We start from the raw sequence: 14,886 nt of genomic DNA, 5'->3' as shown, positions 1-14,886 counted from the left end.
AGGGCCTCATTTCCTTCCTTCCTTCCCTTGGCCAAGCTGAAGCTTAAAATAGTATTTCGCATTCCTCATATTTCTCTCCAAAACTAATTAATACCCAATTAGCCAAAAGCTCTTCTCAGAGCAGCGTGGCTTGATCGTGCAACCCGCCTGCCCTCAGCAAAGGCAAGAACACCTTGCTGGGCTCCCCGCTCGCCCAGAGGCCTTTCTGATGGAGCATCTGGAGAGAACTGCTCTAACGCAACAAAACCAGGGAAACAGTAAAATTAGAGCCCCACATGCAGTCTTACCCCCGTCCACATGCGCACACAACGCTTGCGCGCCCAGAAACCAACTGAAGCCGCAGTAATTCCCCCACGCCGCGAGCACCGCTGCTCTTTGCCAGCTTCCAGCAGCCCCAAAGGCAAAAACCTCAAGTTACTTTCTGCCTCCTCTTGTTGGTGCCTGCGTTACAATGTGGGGTTGAAGCTGCACTCCAGCCTGCTTCCCTGTGCTCTTATTTCAATAAAAGGGCTTTGCAAAGCCTGCAGATTCAGTGCAGGGGACAGGGAAGAAGGTGGAGCACGGTCTTTTTGCATTTGGACTCCAGGGTTATTTCTCACCCTCTCGGTAGCCCAGGCCAAGCATGAGTCAAACGAGAAGGGACATGAGCTGGGAAGGGAACCTCATCCAGGAGAGCTCCGAACACATCACCCCATGAGACATTGAGCCCCCTCACTATGAGTTTTTGCCCAAGGCCCACAGAGCAAGAGCGTCACAGATGAGGCTGTTTCTGATGGGTAGGGATGTGGTCCAGGAAAGGTTGTAACAAGAGTCCTAAACACATGGGGAAAACGTGGCGGGTATAGAGGAGGGAGCAGAGCTCAGCAGGCACCATCTCGCATCCAACATCCCACACGTCAAGTTTGGTTTTCAGCCTGAGCTCCCACCCACGGACTAAAGGCAAGGTCAGGCTTTGTGCTCCAGCCTCACAAGCTCCAGCCCTTGCTCGCTGCTCATTAACCTCATTAACAAAACCAACAGGCATGTGTGGCAGCCCCTCAGATCTGGAGGTTTGTGCTGCCTACAGCCCATGTCCAAGGACAACCCCAAACCCTGGGGACACAATGGGCTCATCTCACAGCTCCTCCATCCCTCCTGCAGCCCGTTCCTGGCGGGAGGAAAGCCGGGCCCGGGCCCAGAGCACAAACCAGCTCTTCCTATGGCCCATCAAACAGACAAAGCCCTCCCACACCTCAGCTGGATTAGGCTTGCAAATGTTTCTAAAGGGCAACATGGAAAATCCCATTGCTGGAGCAGCCACAACAGAATTCTGCCCATGGGATGGCTCCAAGGCAGATTTATGGCTCTGTGCAATGGGAGCTGGCACACACCAGCTGAACGCCTAGACACTAGGCGCTGTATTTACTGCTTAAATATCAAAACAACCTCAAACATCCAAAAAACCTAGAGCAAGAGCCTTGTATCTCTGCAGAGAGCTCCATCTTCCCCAGCCGGGAGCTCTGGAGATGCAGAGCAGGCAGACTCCCTCGCCGGAATCAGGGAACCCCTCAGAAGTCATGAAACAAAAGGCCACAGGCGTGTTTTCCTGTCCCTCACGCCATGACCAGCCCTGTATCCGCTCCGGAGCGAGGCCGAGGGCTCAAGGCTCCGCACGGAGCCCGGCCACGTGCTCGGGGCAGCCCGAACGGCATGAACACACCCCCCCCCCGGCCCGCCCTGCCCGCCGCTGTGAGGCTGCTGCGCCTCGGCCAGGCCTTTTATACCCTCCCCGTCACGTGGCCTCGCCCCGCCCCTTTCGTCATCACGGCGAGCGGCAGCATGGCGGCGGCGGGGGTCGCGCCGGTGAGTGCCCGGTGAGTGCGGACCGGGGCTGCCCAGCCCTGCCCGGTCCATCCGTGCCCAGCCCCGCGATCTCCCATGGTACGTGCCAGTCCCTGCCACAACCCCAACCCGGTACGTGCTCAGCCCCTCCGTAAACCCGGGTACGTGCCCTCCCCTCCATAGCCCCCCGACTCCGTGCCCGGTCCCTCCATAACCCCCGCTCGGTGCCCTCCCCGGCAGCCCCGTGTCCCGGTCACCCCCGCTCAGCCGGTGCCGTGTCCCCGCAGGTTCCTCACCTCCAAGGAGCAGTTCCACGCGTTCCTGCGGGCCCGGGGCGAGCCCGGCGGCCGGGGGGGTGGGGAGGATGGGGAGGAGAAGAAGGAGGATGAGGATGTCGGCAGCCCCCAGAGCGAACCCCCCGCCAAACGGGTGAGGGCGGAGGAGCCGGGTCAGGATGGGGAGAGCCGAGAGGAGGATGGAGCAGCGGAGAAGGAGCCGGCGGAGCGGAAGCGCGCGCGGGGGCAGAACAAGAGCCGGCCGTGCATGAAGCCCACCCACTACGAGCAGAACAGGCTGTGCCCGTCGGTCACGCAGGTGGGACACGGGGCTCTGCGGCGCGATGGGTGCTCAGAGCACTTCTGGGCCAGGGCAGACCCAGGCGTACCTCAGCTGTGCTGGAGGACAGTGGTGTTGTCCCAAAACTGGGTTCTTCACCCAGTTCATTAATGTCCTTTGTCTCTATTTCTCGTATATCTCCAACCCTGGCGTGCCTGGGTGGGGAAGCAGAGGGCAGAGGTCTCACCCTGCTCTTTATCGTTTTAAGGGCTGTGCAGAGAAGTGCTACTTCGGCACACGGTGCCGCTTCCTCCACGATATCGGCGAGTACATGGCCGCGAAGCCGGGCGACCTGGGCGGCAGCTGCGTGCTCTTCCAAACCTTCGGCAAGTGCGTTTACGGCGTCACCTGCCGCTTTGCCCAGTCCCACCTCGGCGCCGGCTACCAGAACATCGTTAACGCGGACCTGGCCAAGCAGTGGGAAGGGAAGACGCTGGTGAGGAACAACCTCTCCAAGGACCTCCAGCACCAGCTGCGCAAGAAGAAGTTTAACTTCAAGAAGGCCGATGAGTATCTCCGCGGTCTGGCCAAGCCCCACGGCAACGGTGGGAAGGGCGGCAAAGCCACCGGGTGCTCTGCAGAGGAGCAAGAGGTGCCCAACTGCACAACAGCCCAGGAGGGCGTGGGAGACGGCCCCAAGTGTCCTGTGCGACCAGAGCAGGGAGAAGATCCCAAACCAGACGCCTCGCAGAGCGACGAGGAGCCTTCCTCCATCAAAACAGCCGGCCCGGTGACAGATGAAGATCTTATAAAGCTGCGGGCATGCGAGAAGAAGAAGGTGAGAGTTTGGTTGAGGGCTGCTGTCTCTTCTCAAGTGGCTGAGATTGTGCTTGGGAAGAGGGGAGGGAGCTCTGGGCTGGGTGAGAGGCAGAGGACAGAGCTGCCTGGGGACCGTGTTACTGTTGTGAGGGGCGGGATGTGGGAAGGGGAGCTCTTGGGGTTGTGGTGGTGTCCTTGGAGGGGGAGAAGCAAGAGAAGCTGCGGCTCCTTGCACGTGGAGGAGCTGAGCTGTTGGTGAGGGTGGAAACGAGCTGCTGGAAGACTCGAGGCTGGGGCTGGTTGGTTTGTACTGCACGATGCCCTCCTCTCCTCCTTGTCACCTCCCTCCTCTCCTCCTCGTCACCTCTGTCCTTGCACCCATCAGCCAGTCTCGCATCCTTCGGTCTGTAACTGCTTTGAGTTTTCTCCAAGCCGAGCAGTGAAAACAACTGGAGCAGTTCAGTTTCTGGTTCTTTCATCCAAACGATACATTCTCAGGGAATAGCTGAGATTCCTGAACAAAACTGGTGATCTTCTGGTTTTCCCACTGAGTTATACCCACGGCAAGTGATAAAATTGCTGACTGGAATATCTTCCTCCATCCCTCTTGTTTCCCAGCTGGAAATCCAAGGCAAGCTCTACTTGGCTCCACTCACCACGGTGAGTAGATCATTCTCTCCTTTTGTCAAATGCTGCTGTTCCACATTTGGAGCAGAGCAGATCTGAAGAACCACGTCTCTGCTGTCTCTCCCAGTGTGGTAACCTCCCTTTCCGAAGGATCTGCAAGCGCTTCGGGGCGGACGTCACCTGCGGAGAGATGGCTGTGTGCACCAACCTGCTCCAGGGCCAGTCCTCCGAGTGGGCTCTCCTCAAACGCCATCACACCGAAGATATTTTTGGGGTGCAGGTGAGTGCTGTCACCTTGATAACCTAAAAAAATGATAACTGGCTTCTGAAGAGAAAAGCTGCTTCTTGAACTCAGGCAACCTGTCCCCTCTTTGGTAGCTGGAAGGGGCGTTTCCAGACACGATGACCAAATGTGCAGAGCTCCTGAACCAGACAATTGAAGTGGACTTTGTAGACATCAACGTGGGGTGTCCCATTGACCTGGTCTACAAGAAGGTAAGATGTTCTCTAGCATGTTTTGTGAGTCCTGTTGCTCCAAAAGTCTTGAGATGCTCCAAAAGTCTTGAGATGCTCCCAAAGTCTTGAGATGCTCCAAGTCTCAGCTGCATCCCCTGAGCAGAGAGTTGCTGTGGAGCAGCTCCAAGCAGCATCTTCACTATGCGAGGAGGCCGAAAATCTTGACTCTCCCGCTTTTTGTCCCCCAGGGAGGAGGCTGCGCCCTGATGACTCGGACCAACAAGTTTGAACAGATCGTCCGAGGGATGAACTCGGTGAGTTGGCGCATCTGCCGGCAGCGGGGGATGAGCTGATGGAGCCGACTCCTGCCTCACCCTCCATTTCTGCAGGTGCTGGACGTCCCGCTGACTGTGAAGATACGGACGGGGGTGCAAGAGAAGATGAACGTGGCTCACAAAATAATCCCCAAGATCCGCGAGTGGGGAGCGTCCATGGTCACGGTACAGGGATCATTGGCCGGTGTCTGGGGAACTCTGCGCAACGCGGGGGTGGCTTTACCATTCCCCGCAGCCCAGTGGCTCTTTTAAACACCTTTGCTGAGCTGCGTACGAGCTTTTAGTGTTTTCTGCTCATGACAGTGAAAAATTCAGGTGCGGGGAGCGTTTTCGTGGGTCCTTCTGAGCTTTGCGTGCATGACAAAGGGAGATGGTCCCTGCGGTGCTCTGGGAGGGAGCTTTCAGCCCAATAAACCTCATTCCAGAGGGATCCTTGACCCCTGCCCGTGTCATTTCCTTTGCTGAAGCCCGTTATTCCCAGTCTGCTCTGCCTCCTCCGGGCGTTTTTTGGGGTCTCACTGCAGGTTTCTTCGGCAGCTCCACGGCCGGTCCCGAGAGCAGCGCTACACGAGGGGCGCGGACTGGGACTACATAGCAGAATGTGCCAGAATAGCCAGCCCCATGCCTCTCTTCGGTAGGTGTTTCGTTTTGTCACGTGGGGTGGAAGCGCTGCGTGTTGAATTCAAAAGGATTAGCCTGAAGGAGGTGGAGTGTCAGCAACATCCCTGGGGGGCTCAGAACATGAGCTGCGGGGCCTCTTTGGCCAATTGGCTCTTGGACCTAAAGGAGGTCTAAAGAAGGCAGTTGTAGATCTCTCCTGGGGTTAGAACCAAGTGATGGTTCTGCTTTCCAATGTTCAGTTTTTCTTGTATTTCTGATGTTTCTTGCTCTCAAAGCCAAAGGTTAACACAGCTTTGGTCTGAGCCAGCAAGGGGAGGGAGGGCTTGTAGAGATTTTTACATGATACCATCAGATGAAATGCTAAAAGAGAGGAGAAGCAGGAGAGGCGGAAGAGTTAGGATGGCCTTGTTAATGCTGCTCCTTATGTGGCTGGCATGAACAGAAATTCTCCCTTCAGGTGGACACTTCTTTCGGGTGATAGGAATGCCTATTTCAGATAGAAGATATGATTATATAAAGATGACGCATGCAGTCACAAATTTCAGAAAGACATCTTAGAGGTCCTTGAAATTCTTTGTAGTAAGTGAAGAACATGGTAGTGACGTGTTTAGGCATTGAAAATAGCAAGTTAAGGCATTAAAATTAGCTAGTTAATAAGCTTTTGAGAATTTGATGGCTATCATCTTCCATTTTAGATTTAAGAAAAAAATGGCAGCAAAGATACTTCTTATTCTATAAATAAAAAAGAGACTTTGAGGAAAAATGCATTCCATACTTCTAGGGACTATAAATGCTGCTGTATACTATGGGAAGGCTTCTGTCTACCCAAGATGGATAGATAGTCCATAGATGGTCCTTTGTGAATTTTCTCCCATGCCTGGATTCGCTCAGCTTGACTTGCCCTCTGTGTCGCTCTGACCTCTGGCTTCTCCCTTCTGGACAGGAAACGGTGATATTTTGTCTTATGAAGATGCTAATCGAGCCCTGCAGATGGGCGTTTCGGGAATCATGATCGCAAGGCAAGTGCTTGTGTTCCCCCCTCGCTTCTGAGCTCCATCGGTGCAAGAGTAAAAAGGGAATTAAATACCTGAACAGACCCGAAACACCACAAGTTTCTTCTTGGCGAAACTACTCTTTGAAAGTTGGTAAAATCACTTTGCATCTGTGGGAACGTCCAGCAGGTTCCTGTTGAAATTGAGATAAAAATTGAAGCGGCACTGGCAGGCAGATGAGTGCTGGGAAGCCTCTTAGATTAGTTGGCACATTCAGAAGCGTCGGTGAGGGGAATAACAATGCGCTTCTTTGCTGCAGAGGGGCGCTCATCAAACCGTGGCTTTTCACTGAAATTAAGGAGCAGCGCCACTGGGATATCTCTTCCAGTGAGAGATTTGGGATCCTCAAGGACTTCACCAGCTACGGCCTCGAGCATTGGGGCTCGGACACGCAAGGGGTGGAGAAGACGAGGAAGTTCCTGCTGGAATGGCTCTCGTTCCTCTGCAGGTAACTCGGGGACCCTCAGCACAGCGACCCCGCGTTGTCCGAGCCACCGCACCCACCGCTGTTGCGTTTCACTGCAGGTACATCCCAGTCGGCTTATTAGAACACCTACCTCAGAAAATTAACGAGCGACCGCCTTACTACATGGGGAGAGACTATCTGGAGACGCTGATGGCAAGCCAGAACGTGGATGATTGGATTAAAATAAGGTAAGAAAGCGTTGAATTTCAGTAAAATGGGTGGGAAGGGACAGGGCAGAGCACAAAGTCACCTTATGGAAAGTTTTAGTTGAACCAGCATCCAGGAAATATGTTAAACCACCTCAACTCTGAAGAAAATTACTGTGCACTGAAAATACAGTGTGCGTTCCAAGGTGTGAAATAGTTCAAGTCTTAAGCGAGGCCAAATGTGATCGCGCTAGCGCTGACTTACATCATTTTGGGACCTGACCTTAATGCAGTTTGGCACGAGCAGGGTTCTGGCTCCACGCACGCACAGCGAGAGGTTGGAAGCAGCTTTTCGGAGGCTCGTGTTGGTTTTTGGCACGTCCTGGCCAGCGGTGACGCCGCGTTCAGGTCACCAAACCCAGCACCGACCCTGGGGACTCCCCGGCGAGAAGGATGTTGCCCTTACCTGGTGGTCTCGTCCCTCCGGGGCTGTGGTTTGGGGCTGGAGCTCAGCACTGTGGGTGCTTTGGTGCAGCAGCCTTTATTTCTATGGAGATTAAAGTCTTGATTTGAGACACCCGAGTGTAGTCACCATCGCTATAGAGCCACGGGGCCATGAAACAACTGTATATGGTGCACTTGTTAGCAATCAGGACACATAACCACGGGCGTAGTTATATGCGGTGCTTTATTTCAGCACTGGGAAACTAGGGGTTCGCACCCAAAGCTGGCTTCCCTGCTTAGTTTAAGTTACACAGTATTTATACAGTCCATTCACATACATATTCATATATTCATTAAGATACGTAAGGGTTACTCAACATTGATTGCAACATCTTGGAACTATTTTGATCATATGCAGTGTCCTCTGGTGGTCTTTCAGGGGGTCTTCAGGATGAAGTAAGTAGTCTTCATCACTTCTGTCCCTTTCACCTTAGGGTACTGCACAGGCGTACTACTTCTATAGCTAGATAACTGCTGACTTGCTCAACCTCCAGAGATACTGCATGTACTTCTCCTCACACCTGAGTGTAGTCACCATCGCTATAGAGCTACGGGGCCATAAAACAACTGTGTATGGTGCACTGAACACAAACCTCTCCTTATTGTTTTGTTTATTCTTCTCTTTCTTCCAGCGAGATGCTTCTGGGCCCTGTACCTCCCAGCTTCACCTTCCTGCCCAAACACAAGGCCAATTCCTACAGATAGGGCTGAGGAGCCCTTTCCTGCGGCTGCGAGTTGAGCGGAGGCGTCGAGGGGCGAGTTGGCTCCAATATGATATAAAGGTTGATGTTTTTAGAAGCCCGGTTGTCTTCACGCCCCCAACGAGAGTCCTTGCCATGAGTCCCGCAGCACATGGGCTCAGCCAGCCTCGTGGCCAGCGGTGCCTCGCTAATAGAGAACAGTGCCATTAATTAACAGCATACGGGCCACTGCAGAGCTCTGGCCTCCGGTTCGCAACAGGAGCTGTCCTGGCTCACACAGCAGGAGTAAAAGCCCTCTTGTTCCTCCCAGGATGTCCTTGGTGGTGCCACATGGTCCATGTACGATGTACTGACCCGATCCCCGGGGTCCTGCAGAGCACAAATAGTCCCAGCACCTCGGCAGACGTGCAGCATCCAGCCCGTTTTTTGGGGAGCACACAGTGGTGGGTTCCGTCTCCTCCCAAGTGCCACCCGCCTGGGAAAGCTCAGCCCCTCCGAGGGGGAGCCAGGGCTGCTCGGGTTTCCTGATCAGGGCACTGCTGGAGTGAGGTCTGGGGAACACGCGCTGTGTGACACCCCCTCGTGTCCCTTTTTCCTGTCTCTGCATCACTCCAGCGCACAGCAGCACAGGCAATGGTCACAAACGTGTGCAGTATCACTCCAGCGCACAGAAACACAGGCAATGGTCACAAACATGTTCACTATCACTCCAGCAAACAGAAACACAGGCAACGGTCACAAACGTGTTCACTATCACTCCAGCGCACAGAAGCACAGGCAATGGTCACAAACGTGTTCACTGTGTGGCACAAGGTGCAGCTTGGTCCCCATACACAGCTCGGCTGCATCGACTTGTTCCTTTTCCCCCGGAAAAATAACATTTAAAGCAAAAAGCATTTGTACCCACCACCCATCGAACCCTTTCCCTGCCCAGGAGGAGCTGGGGAGGCTCTTGGGCTGGGGCAGAACACTGGGAGCCCCAACATTCCATCCTGGGACACCCCAAAGAGTCCTTAGTTACCAACGGTCACAGCGAACACAGTGCTCCCAGCGAACGGCTCCTGGGATCCCCTGGCCCTGCGGCTGCTACAGCCGTTTGTGCTCCCCCAAAACTTCTTTCCCTCAGGTAGGAACCCACCCCAACCCCTGCAGCCCGGGACACTCATGAGGGCAAGAGCGGAGGCGAGCGCCGGCCATGGCTCCTGTCTCTCTTGCAGGCTCAGCCCCGCTGTGCCCAGCACCCATGCAGCAGCAGCCCAGCCCTGCAGCCCGGGCGCCCCCCCAGGCCCCTCCAGCAGGTACAGCACCCCTGGCACCCCGTCTGCTCGGACACCCCGGCACCTTCAGCCCCTTCGCCATCCCCGACCCCGAGCACTCCCAGCACCCACCACCCCTGTCCTGGGTCATATGTGCCCAGAAAATCCCATTTTCTGAGCATTTCCCCAGTACCCGGGGCCATCTCTCCCGTTTCCCCTCCCAGAACCGAGTCTCCTCCTGCTTTGCAGCCCCATTCCCTGCACAGCAGCTCAACCCATGGGGATATCCCGGCCACCAGCGGACCCAGGGGACATTGGTGATGGGGCCCAGCCCATGGAGGGTCCCCCCAGCCCATGGAGGGTCCCCCCAGCCCATGACAACTCCCTCTCCCCCTCACAGGGCTGCTGAGGGCACCGTGTGGGTGCTGCTTCGACCCTCGTGTCTTCCGTGTACAATGGTACAACCACCAGGGCACAGCGGTGGCCACAGTCACTCCGGTGCTGCCAACTGCCATCCAGAGCCTGGAGATACAATTTGCAAGGCTGAGCATCTCCAACCAGGCCACCACTGCAGGGACACCCCCGGGCGGCCATGTCCCAAAGCGCGATGAGCCCGGTGTCACCATGGCCGCCGTGCCCCAGCGGGACTCCAGCTCACTGGCGCTGCCCAAGCACCTGCCAACGCCCAACGAGCAGCAGGGGCGCAAAAGGAGCCACGAGCGGGGGCCGAGCCCCGAGCCCCCCAGCAAGCGCAGCGCAAAGATGGAGCTGCCACAGTCGCAGGCTGCCCCGGCAGAGCAGCGGGGCCGCAAGCGGAGCCACGAACAGGGGCAAAGCCCCGAGTCTGAGCCCCCGAGCAAGCGCAGGGCAGGGGTGGAGCTGCCGCAGTCCCAGGCTGCCCCGGCAGAGCAGCGGGGCCACAAGCGGAGCCACGAACCAGGGCAAAGCCCCGAGTCTGAGCCCCCCAGCAAGCGCAGGGCAGGGGTGGAGCTGCTGCAGTCCCAGGCTGCCCCAGCAGAGCAGCGGGGCTGCAAACGGGGGCAAAGCCCTGAGTCTGAGCCCCCCAGCAAGCGCGGGGCAGGGGTGGGAGGGGGGGATTAGACCATGAGCAGGGAATGGGGTTTGGGGTGGGGGGGTGGGTGGTGGAAGGGTTTGGGAGGACAGGATGCTGCATTAGGGAGGGGGGTGGAGGGGTTAGGGAGGATACGATGCTACATTTTGGGGGGGGGGGGGGGAGAGGGGGGAGAGGTTTTGAGGGGTTTGGGAGGGCGGGATGCTGCATTAGCGGGGAGAGGGGCTGGAGTGGCTTTCATGGAACCTTTTTTCTTTTTCGCTTTCAATTAAATGCTGTTTTTCCAGATCTGCTCTGTGCCTGTGTGGGGTGGGGTGAAGGGGCACTGGGAACCACAGACCCGGCTTTGCCTCCCTGCTGCACCAAAATAACCCCAAATCACCCCCAGAATGGCGAGGGCAGCACTGCAGGGCAGGGACCCTCCTGCCCTCGTCTGGCTGCACCTTGGGCAGCTATTTTTCCACTCCCTGGTCCTGCAACCAACCAAACAATCACTACACTGGCCACAAATTGCCTGGAAATCTCATCTCCCTTTATTGCTCATTTCCCCCCCCAGCTCCACAACCTGGGGCCCGTGGAGCACCCGGCGACCCCAGCTCCACGGGTCCGGCCATAAGCAGGTGCATTGAGTCCCAATCCTGGACGCTGGTGCCGGTGCAGCCCCCGCTGCCGCTCAGCACCCCGAGCTTCATCCTGGCCCAAAACTCGGGTCCCTGGAGCAGCTGCAGCACCCACCACAGCTCGGGGGGGGCACAGAGAAAAGGAGAAAAAAAAGAATCCCCAAACCCAAATGTAGAGAAGCCTCAGCGCTGCAGGACGAGCTCTCCCCCCGCGATGCTGCTGGAGAAGCCGCCGGTGCCATTGTGGCCGCGGGGCAGGCGCAGGATCCCGTCACAGAGCCCGAGGAGCTCAGACGCCCCGGTTGTTGCTGGGGGGATCCCGGGGCGGGGTTTGGGATCCCAAGAGGAGCTGCCAGCCCAGGGGGCCCAGGCGGGCGTCCCGCTGCCCCAGGCACCGCGGGGGCTCTGGGGGCTGGAGCAGCTGCCGCTGCCCACGTTGGCGTCGAAGGGAGGAAAGAGGTCGCTGCAGAGGAGCGATCCGGTGAACGTGTCGCTCCAGTCGCTGGGATTGAAGTCGCTGCTGGGCCAGGTGGGTTCCGAGGGCTCCTTGTTCAGGAGGAGCGATGGCATCGCCGAGGCACCGTTCAGCTCCCCAGCGCTGCCGAGCAGGGAGCCCCTGAGGCCATAAGGGAACGTCGCGGCTGTCGCCTGCGCTTTCCAACCCAGTTGATCCACCAGCTCCTCCACCGCCTCCGGTTTCTTCTTGGAGCCCTTCCCGCTGAGCGCGACCACCCTGATGCTCCGGCCGCCCGGGTGGCCGAGCTCCTCCAGGGCTCTGCGGGCGCTCTCCGGGCTCTCGTACTCCACCAGCGCGCAGCAGCGGCTCAGCAGCGCGGGGAAGCGCGATGCGTATTTGCGCACGTCCGAGGGCAGCTTGCGGCCCGGGCGCAGGATGCGGATGGAGGCGATGGCGCCCAAGGGGCTGAACATCCTCCTGATGGTCTCCAGGAAGTTGTTCTGCAGCGGTGACAGCGCGTCCTGCTCGCGGGGCAGCAGCTCCCAGGCCAGCAGCAGTTTGCTGGGGGGGATGCTGAGCAGGGACTCGGGGATGGGGACACGGCGCCGCACTTTGGTGCCCTCCTCGTTCACCTCCAGCAGCTCCGAGAACCGCAGGGCGTAGCGTGTGAGCCGCCAGTCACACGTCAGGTATTTCACCTGTGGAAGAGACAGGGGTCACCACGTCCCCGTGAGCATCTCAGGCAGGGACCACCCTGAGTCTGCTGTCCGGTCAGGCTGCAGCCCCATCAACCTGAAACCACAGCAAAGCAACATCCCTAGGCCACATGAGCATCTTTGGGGTTTGCAGGAGAACGTTCCCAATGGGCTCTGGAAATGGCAACCTGGACCTCCCCATACACCCCAGCAGAAGCAGCCAGAGGACACCCAGACACACGGACACCCTCCACGTGAAGGCCACTTCCCAGCCCCGCTGGCCGGCACCGGGGGCCACCTACCTTCTTGAAGGACGTCAGCAGTTTGATGCTGACGAAGCCCATCTTGTTCTTCTGGACTTGTTTCAGCAGGAAAGCGTCCCTGGCCAGGTTCTCATCAGAAAGGTAGAACTCCACCTGGGACACGATCCTCCGGACCAGCTGTGGGTCGGGGATGGAGCAGCTGCGGTCCAACAGATCAGCCCCCAGCGCATCTCTCACGTTGCAGAAGCTCCTGGCAGAGCAGCGGGGACACAGGTGTGCGCTGGTGGCCTTTGGGATGCCAGCACTGCTCAGTCTCTGCCACAAGGGCAGCAGCGACACCAGGGACACCAGCTCTGCCCTGAACACAGGGGAGCAGCAGCCTGCGCCCTGCGAGGCTCCCAGTGCTGAGACCGTGAATCTAAACCCATCCCAAAGCAGAGACACGTTCCCTTGGGGACAAACACAAGGCGAGACCCCGTGCACATCCCAACAACCACATACCCGCTGAAGCCCTTGCCGAATCCCTCATGGCTGAGCAGGGCGAGCGAGCGGCTCCAGGACGCACGGACATTCAGCACCGGGACAGAGTTTCTTTGTGCTATCAGAGAGTTGCTGCAGCTGGGCTGGGAACCGAGACCCAGGGCCACTCCAGAGCTACATGACGACATCGTCCTTCATCTGGGACAGCAAACAGGAGGAGGACAGGGCTGGGACACCTCCTGACTGCAGAGCCCCCATGCCCAGCCCAGCCATGGGGGCGCAGAGGCAGCTCATTGCTGTGTCCTTACCTGCTTAGCAGCACTGGGAAGGGTAGAAAATCAGGACAAGCAGGCTGCTGGTTTATAAGGGGACCTGCCCACAAAGAGCCCACGTGGGTGCTTATGGACCCACCAGGCTCCAGGTGAGACCTGTCAGGGCTTAAACAGCCCCAGCTGCGGTGACCCAGAGCAGGTGGAGCGGCAGAGACAGAGCTACTGGCACCCCCTACGGCCGTGGTACCCAGCACGGCCGTGGTACCCAGCACGGCCGTGGTACCCGACGTGGCCGTGGTACCCGACGTGGCCATGAACTGCTGCTATGAAGCGTAAAATCATAGAATGATTTGGGTTGAGACCTTCCCAGCTCCTCAGTGCCCCCCTGCCATGGGCAGGGACATCTTCACCAGCTCAGGTTGCTCAGAGCCCTGTCCAGCCTGGCCTGGGGTGTCTCCAGGGATGGTTCATCCACCACCTCTTGCTCAGGGTCAGGAGGTGCTGCTGAGCCCCCCAGGGGGAAATAACCCCCTTGTTTGGGCCCTGAGACTTGGGATCTGAAGGAAGAGGCTCAGGCTGGTCCAGCCACCCCTGCACGACTGGTCACAATGCAGAGGGAGAGCAAAAAAGGATGCAGAGGGAGATGCTGAGGCTACACCTTCCCCTCCCGAGGGCTCCCAGCAGGAAGGACCCGTCGCTGGTCACGTCCCTGCGTCCTGCTCCCATCCTCCACAATCAGTCTGGAAGCATCATTACAAGATGCTTCTTGCAGCCCCATCTCCCACTCTGTGGATTCTGGTCTCATCCCCCAAACCAGCCGCTGTTTCGCAGTGAATCCACCTCCCTGCACGCACCAGATCCCCGGCCAAAACCAGACCCTGCATCTCTACCCAGTGCTGCAGCATCCGCCCAACACCTTTTAGTGATTAAAGAAGAAATGGGACCACAACAATCCTTGTACAGGCCTGAGCATTTGATACATGTTTATTGCTATTCAGGTTTAGCCGGGAATTGGGTGCATTGGATGGGGTGTCCTCCTCGCACAGTGCTGCGCGGCTCCAGGGCGTCTCGCTCGCGCATCCGTGGGAAGCAGAAGGTGCTGGGCTGGGTCGGTCGCGGCCGTGAAGAAGAGGACGCACCAGCTGGGTGAATATCACTCCATGGGAACAGGGGAGTTTAAACCTTGGTTGGTCAGTTGTTTTTTTGGGTTTTTTTAGACCGTTCTATCTCATCGGCAGGACCTGAAGTGCAGACTCCGACCCAGGGAGTGTCCATTGGTGTTATTTACACATAAATCCAGCTTTCTCTCTTGTCTCCTGTTACATTTACAGACAAACATCACCCTGACAAACAGCACAGGACAGTAAGAGGGACAGATGTGCCACTACACACGCTTTCTTTTTTCTTTCTATTAGCGAGATTTTTCGACGTGTCACAGCCACCTTAGTACCATTCGGAACGAGTAACTAATATATTTGGATAGAATATACTCTGATGCAGAAGTACACGAGGCCCCTGGAAAAGCTCACACCAAATACTGTATCATTAGAAAGAATAATAATAAAAGCTATTTATGCCACGGTCTTTATTCACAGAAAGATTTGCCCCGGGGCGCTGTTTTTGCAGTTTGGTTTGATGCCAGATTCCACCCCCCCTGCTCAGCCCAGA

The 14,886-nt window shown here is 57.2% G+C and overlaps 2 protein-coding genes across 2 annotated transcripts; one reads left to right on the top strand and one right to left on the bottom strand.

The window, feature by feature from the left end:
- Positions 1-1,818: 1,818 nt before the first annotated feature.
- On the top strand, positions 1,819-8,144 carry DUS3L (dihydrouridine synthase 3 like; the record flags this gene model as incomplete). The annotated part of the gene is made up of 13 exons (XM_080359438.1): positions 1,819-1,853; positions 2,109-2,415; positions 2,645-3,214; positions 3,814-3,855; positions 3,950-4,102; positions 4,201-4,317; positions 4,527-4,592; positions 4,668-4,778; positions 5,151-5,247; positions 6,178-6,253; positions 6,546-6,734; positions 6,812-6,940; positions 8,035-8,144. 13 exons carry the CDS (start codon positions 1,819-1,821, stop codon positions 8,105-8,107), a joined length of 1,965 nt encoding a protein of 654 aa, XP_080215564.1. The 3' UTR covers positions 8,108-8,144.
- A 3,090-nt stretch (positions 8,145-11,234) lies between these two features.
- LOC308049498 (la-related protein 6-like) lies at positions 11,235-13,134 on the bottom strand (the record flags this gene model as incomplete). The annotated part of the gene is made up of 3 exons (XM_080359180.1): positions 11,235-12,206; positions 12,506-12,716; positions 12,968-13,134. The coding sequence occupies 3 exons, from the start codon at positions 13,132-13,134 to the stop codon at positions 11,235-11,237; spliced, it is 1,350 nt and encodes a 449-aa protein (XP_080215306.1).
- Between the last annotated feature and the right edge of the window lie 1,752 nt (positions 13,135-14,886).

This window comes from Nesoenas mayeri, assembly GCF_963082525.1.
Source record: "Nesoenas mayeri genome assembly, chromosome: 25".
NCBI classification, from domain to species: Eukaryota; Metazoa; Chordata; class Aves; order Columbiformes; family Columbidae; genus Nesoenas; species Nesoenas mayeri.
The sequence above is the reverse complement of the archived record's forward strand: the minus strand, read 5'-3'. Positions and strand labels throughout refer to the sequence as shown.